Source organism: Phascolarctos cinereus, unplaced genomic scaffold (genome assembly GCF_003287225.1).
Source record: "Phascolarctos cinereus isolate Bilbo 61053 unplaced genomic scaffold, phaCin_HiC Scaffold_2;HRSCAF=192, whole genome shotgun sequence".
Lineage (NCBI taxonomy): Eukaryota > Metazoa > Chordata > Mammalia > Diprotodontia > Phascolarctidae > Phascolarctos > Phascolarctos cinereus.
In genome coordinates, this window is record NW_027555625.1 from 311,698,175 (window position 1) to 311,713,977 (window position 15,803).

Here is a 15,803-nt window from a genome sequence, read left to right on the forward strand (position 1 = left end):
CCTAGAGATGGTAATCAAATCTATGGGAACTGATGAGATCACTAAGTGAACTAGTATAGAGGAAGAAGAGAAGAGGTACCAGGACAGAACCCTGAGGAATTCCTATAGTTAAAGAGTATGATCTGGATGAGAATCCAGTAAAGGAGACAGAGAAGGAGCCAGATAGGTGGGAGGAGTACCAGGAGAGAAGGGTATCCCAAAAACACAGAAAGAAGAGAGTATCAGGGAGGAGAAAGTGACCAATAGCGTCAAAGGCTGCAAAGAGGTCAAGAAGAATGAAAACTGAGAAAAGGCCATTGAATTTGGTGTCTAAAAGACCACTGGTAACTTTGGAAAGAGCAATTTTAATGAAATGTTGGGGGTTGGAAGCCAGATTGTAAAAGGTTAAGAAGAGAGAGAGGAAAGAAAGTGTTTTCTTTTGTGTGTTGTCTTCACCCATTAGATTGTAAGCTCCTTGAGGACCGGGATTATCTTTGTTTTTTCATATTTGTATCTCCATTGCTTAACATAGTGCCTGGCACATAGTAGGTATTTAATAAATGTTTACTAACTGACTGCTGGCATAATCATTGATAATTCAAGCTCCCCTCCCCACCATAATGAGACATTGAAGGAGGAAGAGGAGAGAAAGACTTTAACAGAAGACAGGATTACAAAAGAAGAAATGCCAAAAACTTTAAGCACCTGATTCACACACTTGAGTTTCACAGATCATGAGCTCCCTGAGTGCAGGGCCTGGGTCTTACTTCAGCTTTACATGCCTATCACCTCACAGAATGCCTTCCTTGCACATAGCAGGTGCTTAACAACTTGTTTGACCCCAACTTTCTAAATACAACTTTGTCAGACAGATCAAAGGTAGAGATCGATCAGAGACCATTTAGTCCTCCAAAACCTCCTCATTTTACAGATATGGAAAATTAGACCCATTATGACATGAAGTAGATTGCCAAAGTGATATAGAAAGTCAGCAAAAGAGGCACAGTTTGAACCCAGGTCCTCTGATTCCAGTATTCTTTCACTGTACCATGTTGCCTCCCCAACTTTAAATCACAATAAATAGAGTGCTGAGCCTGGAGTCAGGAAGACCTGAGTTCGAATCCAACTTCAGATACTTACTAGCTATGTGATCCTGGGCAAGTCACAAGTTTGCCTTAGTTTCCTAAACTGTAAAATAGAGATGATAATAATAGTGCCTACCTCCCTGGGTTGCTGAGATGATCAAATGAGATAATATCTATAAAGTGCTGGCACATTGTAGGCATTTAATAAATGCTTGTTCCTCTTGTCCCTTCCCTTCCCTTGTGTGGTGATTCTACATAAGCAGAATTGTTGAGTTGGGATATTTCTAAAGGCACGATAGTGCAGCACTACCTGCACACACTATCCTGTCTGTAAGGAGGAAGTATGGTACAGTGGGAAGAAATTATAGACTTGAGAAAAGAAGACCTGGGTTCCAGTTTGGGTCCTGGTGATTGTTAGTGGGCAATTTGTTTTCACCTACCTGGACCTCAACTGCTTGATCTGTCATAGTACTTGCCTGGTCTATTTCACAGGCCATAGTGAGGTTCCAATGAGATCTGACTCCAAATTCAGTGCTTTTCCTATCATGCTATCATGCAGCTTCTCTTAGCAGACCAAAGAAATTCATGAAGTGCTTTGTGATTACAAAGAGCTATGTAAATGTGAAATACTCATATTGGCATGTAACCCAGTCTCAAAGCACTTTGGTATCAAAACCTTTCCTTTCTGGTAGAAACCGAAACCCTGCACCTGCAAGAGGGACATGGAGGGGTTGTCAAGAATAGGAAAGAGCGAGAATCCTAGATCTTGCCCAAGGGGAAGTTCCATGGAGTCGCTAGAGTAATAAGCTGACTATAGAGACATGTTGGAGACTGGCTGCTCCTCTCATGTTTACGTCTTCCCAGACAGAGTCTTTTCCTTGAACTTGAAATGGTGTTGGCATCTTCCATCTTCTGTCTATAAGCTTGAAGCCAGAAGCCCCCAGTGCAATAGCTGAACCCAAAGAGTCTAAAGAAATTCCAAGAATCCAAAGAAAATTGAAGAGTTCTCTCTTAGGCTCTCACCAACTCTACCTCACCCCTCACATAGTCAAGAAGCATTGATCTCCACCAATAAGGAGAGAGGCTAAACCAAGTAGGCTTTGGGACTGGGGTTACAATAGCATTAGTAGAGGAAGTGGTTTGAGATTAAATGCCTTCCTCCACTCAGAATTTTGCTTTACCCAATCAACCAACAAGAATTTATCAGGTACCTACTATATGCCAGGAGCTGTTCCAGGCACTAAAGGACAAAAAAAAAACCCATCCCTGCCCTTAAGAAGTTTATATTTTGTCATGGAAGCCATCACTCTGTAGAGACGGCAGATAATAGGGGCAGGAAATTATCTCCCTCAATTGTTTTAGATGACTGAGCAGCCATGAAGTTGGAGTTACAGGACCCAGGTTCAAATCCCAAGTCTTCTCTTTTCCAGTTCTGTGCCTCTTGTCTAATCACTTAACTCCTCTGGGATCCTGAACCAGGCAATCTCTAATGTCTTTTCTAGATCTAAATTGTCTAATCTGCAGTTAGGCCATTCCTCTCCTTCCCTGACCTTCTTACCTTCTCTGGGCAGCTCCACCTTCCTAGTGAGAGGAGTAATTTCCTGTCCTTTTACTCCCACAAGTAACAAGTTCTCTCCTCTTGCTCACATGAAGCAATAGGGTAATCAGCTCAAGGGCTGACACAAGCTGGTGCCTTTTCATTTGACCAGCCTCCTGGGCCGGACTGATCCTCTTTCTCCTCCCTCAGGGACTTTCCTAACTTCCTTCTGTAAACTAAGGAAGCAGCACACACATGCCAGTCCTCTAACAAATATGCTTGGAAAGGCTTTTTTTTTTTAAAGCCTAACCTTGGTTTCTGTTGTAGGCGGTACATTCCCCAGCAGAGGGGGGAGGGTGTGTGTGTGTGTGTGTGTGTGTGTGTGTGTGTGTGTGTGTGGTGTGTGTGTGTGCTGTCAAAGGGGTGGAGGGAAGTGGGAAAATGGGAGGGAAGAAAAGGGGGAGGAGCAGGGAGATTCATTCATCCACTTTCACAAGTTGTTGGTATATAATGGGGGAGAAGCCAGAAGTTTCAGAGTGAAGGCTGCTGTAGGGGAAAGCCATGCCAAAGGGAGAAGGCCCAGCCCTGGAACCAGAAACAGGCATGGGAATGCTACAGGAAGGAGGCAGTGACTACAGGACCAATCACAGCGCCAGAAGAGACCTAAGGAAGATGAACTCGGCTGTCACTTTCTGTGCACTCTTGGCTTTCATTCTTGCTATACTCATGGCCTATCTTCTTGTAGACAACTTCAGATCACAACAGGACATGTGTGCAACGGGTCAGGTAAGGCAATCGATGCCTCTGACAGCAGTGTCAGATGGGGAGTCGGTCGGTACATTCAAAGCCCAGAGAGAGGTCCAGTTTGCCAGCTGTGGCCCTGGACAAGAAATTAAGAGTTGTAATATTGTGGAGAAGCAAACATTAATGCCACCTGATGGCCCTGAGCATGCCCACTACCTCTGGCTTCTTTTGTTAGTTCATGAAAGGAACTAGACTGCAGGAGAGTTTCTGGCTTGTGAAGCTTTTCAAGGTTATGGGGTTTTTTTGGGTTTTGGGGGGTATTTTTTGCTCCTTTACCTTGTATCCATGGGGGAAAAAATAATATCAAGTCCTTCAGCAGTTTGGGGAATCCATTGCTTTTAAATGTTTTCTGAGTCCCTTCCATATCTGATTCTGTGAGCTTATCTCTCTGTGTCCAAAAATTAAATAATTTCTCCTACTATGTCAATCTTTCTGGTTTCCCTTAAACCCAACCTAAAGTAAAGGAAGAGAAGAATCCACATTTAGGTGTGCAAATAGCAAAATCATGTCCCAACTCCAGAAAAAAAAAATGTTGTCATTTAAGAAATTTTGATCTTGAAAAGAAAAAAAAAAGCTCAACAGAAAAAAAAATGAAGTCAGCATGTTCAGGTGATGATTGATCTCATAACTGTTAAAAGCAGTAAATCTTGGTGGCAAACAATAAGGTTCAAAGAATTTAGAGATGGATAGGGTATCATTTAGAGTCCAATCCCTGGAATCTTCTTTTGCCACTTAATTGCTATGCAACCCTGGGCAAATAATTTTACCTCTTTTGTCCTCAGTTGAAAAATGGGATACATCATTCCTATAATACCTCCCCTCACATGATTGCTATGGAATTCAAATGGGAAAATGTACGCAAATAATTCTGCAAACTTTAAAAACCCATGTAAAAGTCATTATTATTATTATTATTATTATTATTATTATTATTATTATTATTATTGCATATAATGAAATTGAAGTCTGGAAAAAGAGTATGACTTCCTAGTCACATTGTGACCACAGCACAGGGATCCAAATCCACATCCCTTGTCTACTGTGTTGCATGTCCATGAATTTTCTCTTCTGAAAATTGGTCAGTTCTAGCTAAGCCTGTAAAACTTCAAAGCCAAGAAATGGAGGGCAAAAGCATCATTTGTTTGTGACTGCACCAGCCCAGACAGTGAAAGCAGAGAAAAGGCAGACAGAAAACCTGTGTCAAGTTCTTGTGTGTCAACCCAACACCCCCATTCACACTGATCATAACACCAGAATCAAACTTGAGATAAACCCAGTCTATGTTAAACAATAGACCCTATATATGGCAGGTCGGTTTCTGAGATGGCAAAAAAAAAAAAGAAACTGTCATTATATGAGCCATATCTGTATCCAGAAGCAATACTATAGTTAAATATTAACTTCTCAAACACTACACAAAAAGACACTGAGCTCATCCTGTAAAAAAAAAAAAAACAGATTGTAATACCTATATTATCCACCTCAGAGGGTTTCATGATAAATTTAATGAAGGGCATGTACAAACCTTTGGACATGCAGGGTGTCCCAAAAGTCTTTGTACGGTTTTAAGGTTTAGCGGCTTAATGTCAACAGTTATTATTATTTTATGATTATTATCATTATTATTATTATTATTATCAAGAAAAATAGTTTTCCCTCTACTCAGTTTGTCCATTGAAACTGAAAAGAGACACTGTTACATACAGCCTGAAGCAGACACCAACAGAAAGTTGAGCTAGAAGGGACCTGGCTGAAGACTATTTAGTTCATCCTTAGAGAAGAAGAAACTGAGGCCCAGAGTAGGCAAGGGCACATCAAGAGTTAGTGTTTAGTGGAAGAGTTGAGGGTAGGACCAAGTCTCTTGGTTCCCAATCTAGAGCTCTTTCTTAATATTAGCTTTACTTAGATGATGGGTGGGGAACCTGGGGCCTCGAGGCTACATGTGGCCTCCTGACTTCAACTGTGCACAAAACGGACTTGATGAGGTATATGCAGATTCTAACTATACTGATATGCTGTGATGCTGGCCAGTCCTTCATCCATAGCCCAAATCTCTACAAGGTTGAGTTGGGTGCTTTGGTTTGAAGGAAAAGGCAAGTGACAGCAGTGTTCATTGTGTGTTGGCAATGACCAGGGAGAGGAGGATCTATGAGGAAAGGTACCCAGGACTAGCACCTAGAAAAGTGACAGCATAGGGAAATTTTCAGGCTTTGGTTAAGCCAAGGAATATGACTGACTCTCCCTGAGAAAGGAAAAGTGAAAAAGACTTAGAGAGTTGACATATAGAAATGAAAGAGATCTTAGAGATCACCCAGTCCAACCTTCTCATTGCGGGGGGGGGGGGGGCGGGAGATAGCATCCTTCAAAGGGGAAGGGAATTACCCATATCTGAAAGCAGGAAGAGAGTCTGGAAAATGAAACTAGGTAAACAATACCATCTTCACAAATCCAAATCATTCCGAGAGAATTTGAACCAAAGCCTATTTGCCCATGTGCTGTGCACTTTGTTCTCAGACACATCACATAAATAAACTTATTTGATTTTCCCAACGATTGTGTGAGGTTGTTGTTATCGTTCAGTCATTTTCAATCGCATCCAACCCTTTGTAATCCCATTTGGGGCTTTCTTGGCAAAGATACTCCAGTGGTTTGCCATTTCCAGCTCATTTTACAGATGAGGAAACTGAGGCAAAGAAGGCTGTTACTTGCTCAACGTCACAGACCTAGTAAGCATCTGAGGCTAGATTTGAACTCAGGAAAGTAAGTCTTCCTGACGTCAGGCTCAGCACTCTCACCACTGTGCCACCTAGCTACCCATGAGGTAGGTGATATTATCCCTACTTTACACATGAGGAAACTGAGGCTAAGAGAAGTTAAATGACTTGCTAAGGGTCACACAGCTAGGCCAAATTTGAAATAAGATCTTCTTGATTCCAAGACCAACATTCTAATTCAGTTCGACACCCAGTTGCCTTCAATCAGTCACTACAATCAAAAGAAACCATTTATGCTTTGAACAAACACTGAACCTAAGAGTTAAAAGGACTAGGTTAGAACCCATCAACTCACTTCATTTCTCTTTGTCTTGGTTTCCTCATCCATAAAAATGGGAATAATCCCTGCATTGCCCTGGTTTGTCACAAAGATCAAACGTAATTTACTATGTAGACATGAGCTATCGTTACCTCATCAAAGACGGAGCCGGAAAGTCAACCGTCCAAATGTTGCCACTTACATGTGGGCAAAATGTGTGACCTTTGTTTCCCTGAGAACCTGATAAGGAAGCACACAGTCACAGCTCCAATTTCCACAGAGCCCTAAGGTTTGCAAAGAGCTCTCTTACAATAACCCTCGGAGATAAGTACTGCAAAGATGATTTTCGCCACATTACAGAAGAGGAAATTGAGGCCCACGGAGATTGAGAGGTTTACCCAAAATTATGCAGCTGGAAAGCAGCAGAGCCAAGATGTGAATGCCAAATTCTCTTTTATTAGCATTTTATCCATGCATAAATATTTATGTATGTTACTACAACATTAACGCTTGATCAGAATTATAGCTGCTGCTTCTCTCTGAGCTTCAACTTCCTCAACTGAAAAATGAAGATAATACTTTGCACTCCCTGCCTCTCAAGGTTACTGGGAGGAAAATAATTTGTCAAGTTCAGGAGCTACAGAAAAAATGCTGTCGCTGTTATTGTTATTGTTGTTGTTGTTGTTGTTGTTGTTTTAAATTTAGAAAGTGAGCTATAGAGATCAGCTAGGTGGCGCAATGAGTATAGCACTGGCCCCGGAGCCAAGAGGACCTGAGTTCAAATCCAGCCTTAGATGCTTACTAGCTTGTGTGACCCTGGACAAGTCACTTAAGCCAGATTGCCTCAAAAAAAAAAAAAGGGAATACACTTGGACTACAAAAGGCCTTTTTTTTGAATCCTGCTCCAGGTGTTTAGTGTCTAAGTGATCTTGAGTCTCTTAACTTTTCTAGGACTCAGTTTCCTCATCTCTAAAAGGAGGCTGTTGGACTCCATGACCTCTAAGGTCCCCTCTGGCTCTAAATCTATGAACCTATGATTTTGTAACTCTCTACTTGCTATTCTAGGTTTAAAACAATAACAACATAACTCCCAGTCATGCATCCTTTGCACTATGTTACACAGCCCCATTCCCCATCTTTCAGCAGATAGGAGCTGCCAAAGACAGCAAGTGGGCAAGAACTAGAGATGTCTACCAAGTCAGTGTCTCAGTTGTTTTTCCAAGCTAATTTTCACTCCAAGCCCCAAGGCAAGCCAACTCAAGCATCTGCAGAATCCAAACGGGGAGCTCATGCTTCAAAACCAAGGCTAAGATTTTGAGAGCCAGCTAGCGATTAGAATCATATCTCTTGATCACTCAGGGTACTTCCAGCATTAGGAAGTTTTATTTTCAGTCTAAATGAATGAACAGGAAAGAAATCTTCCTGCCCTTTCCTTCTTCTCTACTCCTCCCCACTATGCGTAGGTGGGGATTTAAATGTACAGTCATATTAATTTCTAAGGTAGGGGTTTTTTTAGTATCTAACTTGTGATTTCATAGTCTTGGGAAAATTGCCTGGGGCACTAACAAATAATGAACAGTAAAAGTAATTTCATGAGGCAGCATGACTATGTGTTAAGCACTGGATTATATCTTAGGAGACTTATTAAGTGCCTACTCTGAATCAGGCACTGCTAAGCACTTTGTAGATCTTATCTCATTGGATCTTCACCACAACCCTGGGAAATAGATTCTTATCCCCATTTTACAGTCGAGGAAACTGAGGCAGATGATGATCAAATGACTTGCCCAGGGTCACACAACTAGTAAGTGTCTGAAGCTGGATCTGAACTCAGGCTTTCCTGACTCCAGGCCAAGTTTTCTATCCACTGCACCACCCAACTGCCTCTCATATACAAACTGTATCCTCTAATCGAACATATACAGTGACTTTCATTTTTGCATTTGTATCTCCAACATCTAGCTCAGTGCCTGATGCGTTTCAAGTACTTAATACATGTCTGTTGATTAACTGATGACCTGATAAAACTCAAGTGGATATCAAAGAAGGAGCAGCAGGCTATATCTGTGGCAGAGGTTTATTGCCAAGAGTCTGACCCCACTCTCCGCTACACGATTAAAAAGTCAAGTTAATTGTGCCTTTCCTGTAAGTCCAGTGAAGTAAAACTTCACATCTTAGCTAGCCAGCCACCCACGTGAGATCAAAACAACGTCCAACTGCCTGACGTTCCCATATGATGGGCAAAGCCTGCTCCCTGTACGTGATGTTCTCATTCAGATAACTACGTTCCAGGGAGAAGCTAAGTTGGGGGGGAGAAGCCTTTAGTATCTTTAACCTACTTATTTGGCTTTTAAGTGAAATGACAGAACTCATCCTGTTGGACCTGTTGACGCATTTTAGCTAAGACTTCTTTATGTTGCAAATTATTGTATCATGCTTCATCTTACTAAATCAAAACAAAACAGCAAATAGATACCTGAATGGAAGGAATTTTAGTACATAGAATGCTGGAACACAGATCAGAAAATATTAGAGTGCAAAATGAAGAATGTAAGAAGAATGAGAAGGAACCCTACACTATAGGATGATAAAACTAGAAAGGACTTAGAACACAGGTTAGAACAAAAAGGAATCTTAGAATATAGAATGTCAAACATAGAACATTAGAACTAGAAGGGCTTTAGAATATAGAACATAGCATGTAAGATCAAGAAAGGATCTGAGAACGTAGAATGTTTGAACTAAAAAGGACTTAGAACACAGAATGTTATAACTAGAAGGGACCTTAGAACATAAAATGTCATCAGAGCTATAACTAGCAATTCTGGCATCTAGAGGAAACACCACAAGATGGTGAGCTGGGGGAAGCATGGTGTCAAATGGTGTCTGAAATTGACTTTTTAAAGACAAATTCAGTTGGGGGTGGGGGAAAACACTGGAACATAAGACCTTAGGGGAAGAGACCTCAGGATGCAGAGTCCATCCACTTAGGGATGTGGGCAGGGGAATGGGAGAAGATCTGTTGCTAAAGGAGGAAGAAGGGTGGAGGCAGACCAGAAAGGAACTTTCCTGGGATGTAGCAGCTTGGGGGACGAGGCACAGGAAGCATACCATCTGGAGGCTTCCTATTTTAGCTCATAATTTTTGCTAGCCGGATGCTAAATTCCTTTGTGGCTAACCTGATAAAAGAGAACAAGTGCTGCATACACTCTAAATTTTAGTATCTGTCCACCTTGATTATGGCTTTGAATGTCAAAACATCGGTTATTAGAACCATGAGGGCCCTAAGAGAAAGTGGAGCAGAGCATGTAGAGACCTGGCCTCGGAGTCAGGAAGACCTGAGCTCTAATATCACCTCTGGCACCTACTGGCTGTGTGACAGTGTCCCAGGCAGGTTGTAATCTACATTGGTGGAAAGAGATCCCTATATCAATGAAACCAGAGGTACAGTCCAAAAGGGGGGGCAAAGGAGGGTGAGGGAAGGGCAAGAACATACACTGTTAGACACCAACTACACAGCACATACCTTCAGTGGCACATACCTATAATCTCTGCTACCAGGGAGTCTGAAGCTGATGCATCTCTTGAGCTCAGGAGGTCTGGGTTTCTTAGGCTAAGGCAGCCAGTCAGGCATCTGCACTAATTTTAGCATTAATATGGTGGGCCTTTGAGAAGAAAGGCCCATAAAGTTTCCTGAGGAATGAACATGCCCAAGTTGAAAACAGAGCAAGTCAAAGCTCCCATGTCTATTAGAGTGGAATTGGGCCCCCACATTTCCAACACACACACACACACACACACACACACACACACACACACATGCCTATTACAACAGAACTTAAAAAGAATCTAATACTGTAGAATAGTAGAACACAAAACATTAGAGCTGGAAGGGACCTTAAGATATAGGATATTAGACCTGGATGAAACTTAACAATATAGAATGATAAATTTGGAAGGAAGTCAGAGATCATTTTGTCCAACCCCTTCATTTTAAAGATGAGAGATGGTAACTTGACCAAAGTGATACAGCACATTAGTCCAAGTCTCCTCATTTGCTGGCCTCTTGTTCTTCCCTATACCATCCTGTCTTTTCTCCCATATTCTGGGAAAAACTCACTAGAGGGAAATCAAGAACTCAATGACCAGAACAACCAAACTTTTTATCAAAAGCCTGATTTCTAAGTAGTAATAAACAGAGATAAAATGACATGGGTGAGGGAGGGAGAGGAAGAGAAAGAAAGAGAAGAGCAGGCTTTAAGGCAAAGGATAAACCAAGGTGCATTGAACATTTCCTCTTGGAATAGTCCATTCATAATTTAAAGGCAATGAATATGTGATCTATTAAGCTGACATATATCAGTCAGTTCATTGACCCCCATAAACACAGACAGCTCAAGAAGGCAGAATCACAACAATATTTACGCAACAATGAGTGTTTATCTCCTTAGCATACGACTCTATACAAAGGCATGGCATATGATTGGAGGGTGAGCCCAAACAATCCAATAAAATCATGTCTGGATTCCCACAGTCGTGTTCTGAGACAGCACAACGTCTATGAACAATTGCTTAACTGAAATGACTATTTAAATGCCTTGTGGTGGAAAGAAGTTAAATAATGTCCTTGATAGATTTAAATCTATCTTGAATGTAAACAGAAAAGATCACGCAGAATTTAGAAAGCTAAATTGCAAAGCTGAAGCCAAAGCATCAGATTCTTCCATCTTGTCTTTGTTCTAAAGCCAAATACAAAAAGAAAACAAAACAAAAACAAAAACAATTTAAAAAAAAAACTCAGACTCTGTGAACATGGAGAAGAATATTAGCAGTAATAAAAACTCATATCCTTGTCAATTTATCCTGCAGTGAAGTAGAAAAGGGACCTCAGAAGCCATCTAGCCCAATCCCTTAATTTTTTTAGATGAGGATACTGAGGTTCAGTATCTTCACAGAGCTTCAGTACTTTGCATACTGGTAGTAAAAATCAAAAGTGAGATGTGAACCCAGACCCTCTGATCCCTGAGCCAACGTTCATTTCACTCTACTACATGAAGTCAGAGGCCCAGGGTTTGAGTTCTGATTCTGCCATTTGTTGGCTGAATGACCTTGGGGTCATTCATGGGGGTTGGACTAAATCTAAAGTCGTTTGAGCTCTGATCTCCTGTGATTATGCTGTCAGTCCAGCTCATCAAATATTTATTGAGTTTATGCAAGCATATCCAAGGTTTTTGAGATTAACACTGGAGATATGACAGAGTCCTTAATTCCTAAATCTAATAATTCATTAATCTATTTTCTTTTTAATGAGTAATAAGCAAACATGAAGGACAGATTAAAGAGTACGTTGCTACTTAAAAACTAAATGAGAAAGAGTTCCTTGAAAAAATTAAGGTCAACTGCATCTCTGCACTAATCTAATGATTAATAACCAACCCAAAAGAGCAGAGATCATTTAATTATTCAATTAATAAACATTTATTAAGCCTCTACTATGAGCCAGGCATTGTACTTACTAAGCACTGGGACGTTTGATAGAAGTGAGTAGTGAAAATGCTAGTGCTGATTGAGGGACAAGGTTATTCTGAATTATTAAGCAGCAGTCAGCAAGAACCAAATAAGAAAAAAAAAGAGATTAAAAGTAAAGCAATGAGTGCCTAGATTGTTGGAATTAGTGGGTCAGGGAGTCCAAGCTATGTCTACTTGAGCTAATTAATCCTGACAATTAAGCAGATCTTGTGGATCCATTTCATGATGATTGCAACCTATCCTTGACCTTATAGAAGTGAAGTGAATGGGGGCAAGAGGGTTAGCATCCAGCCTGCTGGACTATCACTGACCATCAACAGAGCATGACCAATGGCAAACTCATGGTTGATATTCTCCCCCTAGGCCACTGGACATTAACCAGGTACTCATTCTTCTAGAACTCTCTACTGTGAGGTATGGCAGTACAAGAGACAAAAGAAGGAGAGACAGAGAGACACAGAGACAGAGACAGACAGAGAAACACAGAGAGAGACAGAGGGACAGAGACAAAGAGATAGAGACAGAGACAGAGAGAGGAAGGAGGAGGAGGCAGAGAGAAAGTCAGAGAGAAAAGAGAGGCTGAGAGACTGAGACAGAGAGAGATAGAGAAAAGTAGAGAGACAGAATGACAGAGAAAGGAAAAGACAGAAAGAAAGAGGGGAGAGAGAGAGAGAGAGAGAGAGAGAGAGAGAGAGAGAGAGAGACAGAAAAGGAGAGAGACTGAGAGAGAAAGGGAGAGAAACAGGTTGAGAGAATGAAAGGAAAAAGAAAGAAAGAGGGAGAGAGAGACAGAGAGACAGAGAGAGAGAGAGAGAGAGAGAGAGAGAGAGAGAGAGAGAGAGAGAGAGAGAGAGAGCGCGCATTATGGTTAATAGAAATTGGAGTGAAAGGATTTGGGTTCCAGTCCTGACTCAGTTATCTTATTTTACATGTGATCTTGATTAAGTCACTTCCTTCCTATGTACCTCAGTTTTCCTATGTATAAAGTAAGAAGGTTGAAGCCTTTCCTTATCCTCCTAATTGCCAGTGTTCTCCTTCTCCTTAAAATACCTTACATAAAAGCCAATATTTAGCACAACGTTTAGAATTCAGATCTATCAGCAACGCATATTTATTAGTTTTATCAAGTAATTAGCTATCTGGCACTGAGTCCTCTTAAAAGTCAAGAATTCCAGTGTAGGAGAGGCAGTCTCAGATTTATATCCATTATCAAGGAGCTTTCAGAGAATTTGAGGCAATTACCTCAAACCACAAAGCTTACATAATACATGGCAGCTCAAAAACATTGTTTATCTAACAGGAAGGGAAAATAAGTCAAAGACATATCTGCAGCATTAAATCATGACAAAGTAGTAACATATACCCTTGAGGACTCCAGGGTATAATAAAGATTTTGCAGATCATAGAGATTCCAAACAATAATAAATTATGAGAATAGGTTAATTCTATCTGGTCACATCCCAAGGATTATCTTCACCTCCTGATACCTTGAAACATATGCCAGTAATGGTACCTGGCAATTTATCTTGATCAAGAGTTAGTTGTTTAATTTAGCGGCCTCATTAATTCCATTACTGCATTAAGGCCTTTTAATTCTATTTATAAGCTTGAGACTTTCATTTTCCTCTTCTTCACCTGTATCGTGTACATTTGTCTACTCACTGTCCCCCAGTAGAATATGACCCCTTTGAGTGCAAAGACAGTTTTCTTTCTTTTATGTCTTCATATTTCCCTCAGGGCCTTGCACATAGTAGGCATTTCTACCTACCTCTCAGGGTTGATGTGAGGTACAAATGGGATAATAATTATAAATAATAAACACTACATAAATATTAGCCATTATTGTTAACTATTATTTCAGACCATTCAGGAGCAATGCTTGATGCTACACAAGTATCCGCATTAGTGGTACAGCATTTGTTTTCATCTTTGTAATGTCCTGACTTGTACAAAACTCTTCAATAGCATTAAATAATAATATTTAGCATTTACATAGCGCTTACTATATGCCAGCTACCATGCTAAGAGCTTTATAATTATTATGTCATTTGATCGACACAGAAGCAAGGTAGGTTCTATTGTTATCTCTATCTTACAAATGAGGAAACTGAGCCAAACAGATTTTTTTTTCTTCGAGTGACTTGCCCAAGGTCAAACAGCTGGTAAGTGTCCGAGGCTGAATTTGAACTCAGATCTTCCCGACTCCAGGCCCAGTGTCCTATCTATGTCACTCCCTACCTTACTCAGCAAAGTAACAGAGAAGAAATTAAGGCTCTGGTCTTAAGGAATTCATATCGGATTGTGGAGATATACAATGTTAGGTTTTTCTATTGAGCACCCATAGACAAAAAACTTTTAGAAGACTGATTGATTGAACTTTTCCCCCTTTTTCATTGGAACACTATGAGAGTCAAGCACAGGATGCTGGAAGTAAATTTCCACACCTACCACACACACACACACACACACACACACACACAACACACACACACACACACACACTTCAAAAAAAAGGAACCAAGGGGAAGAGGGAAGAAGGCATAGTTACAGAAGCTTGGTCCTTTTCCAAAAGTATTGTTCTGCTTCGTTTTTATCGTTGTGCCAGTGGAATGAGAATTCTGAGGTTAGAGAGGGAATAAAAGAAAGAGGAACTGGAAATGGGTGGAACGTCAAGATGAGAAGGAAGAGGACTAGAAAAGGGAGAGAATCCCAACCCATTAAGTGGTTATTAAACACCCACTGTGGAAAACACTGTGTTCAACAGTGGGATGAATGAAAAACAATTCCTTCTCAAGCTTATGATGTGCTGTTGGGTGGAGTTAAGAAGGAAGAGAAAGCTTTGAGTAACCAAAACTTAGAAATGAAGTTGACAATTCAAATGCTGCTTTGTTCCCATGGTTTAGACACAGGTTTTTCCAATTTTCAAAAATCATGAAACATTTTTTATTCATTTTCCAAATTGTGGAACCTTAATCCATGGTAAAACTGTACTATTTATCTTCTCAATAAGTCACTGACTGAACTGGGGAACAAATACACCAAAGAAAAGAAGAGAGTATGATTTGGAGGTAAAATAACAGGATTGAATTCAGATATATAAAACAAAATGAGAAACAGTCCTTACCTTCAAGAAGCTCATAGTCCACATTTCTTAAGTGTAGGTCTCGCTGTGTCACTTCCCTATTCAATACATGCTGGTGGTTCCTTAATACTTCTCTGTTTGGATTTTAAAGCTCTTTACAATCTGGCCTTGATTTCCCTTTCCAGACTCATTCTCCTTTACTCTCCTTCCTATACTCTACAGTTGGGGCAAATTGGCCATCTTACTATTCTTCACACAGAGCACTCCATTTCCCTGTGCTTGCATTGGCCAATCTTGGAATGCTCTCCCTCCTTACCCCTGCTCAGAGAATTCTCACTTTCTTGATGACTCAGCGCAAGCACTAACCGCCTTCTATGCTCTATGGGAGTGCAGTGAGCCCTCTAACTCCTCCCTCCCTAGCCACCTTGTATTTATTTTGATTTTATATATACATATATATGTATATATGTATATATATGTGCATATATATATGTATATATACATATACACACACACACACACACACACACACACACACATACACACACAGGTCTTCCCAACAAAATGTAACCACCTTAAAAGCATGTACTTTGCTTTTTGTCTTTATAGCCCCAGCATCTAGTGCCGAGTTCATAGTAGATACTTAATAAATTCTTACTGATTATTGACTGATTGATGGAACTGAACTCCATTTGTGAAATATCCTTATCAGAACTCTACACAAGAGTTAGGTAGACCTTTGTCTAGATGATCA

The 15,803-nt window shown here is 40.5% G+C and overlaps 1 protein-coding gene across 2 annotated transcripts in view; it reads left to right on the forward strand.

Annotated features, from left to right (window-relative positions):
- Positions 1-3,035: 3,035 nt before the first annotated feature.
- TNFSF15 (TNF superfamily member 15) overlaps positions 3,036-15,803 on the forward strand; it is a 31,313-nt gene continuing 18,545 nt past the window's right edge. For both annotated transcript variants that reach the window (XM_020990620.2, XM_020990621.2), the window contains exon 1: positions 3,036-3,387. In XM_020990620.2, coding sequence (XP_020846279.1) covers positions 3,163-3,387 — 225 coding nt within the window. In that variant the 5' untranslated portion in view covers positions 3,036-3,162. The remainder of the gene's footprint in view (positions 3,388-15,803) is intronic.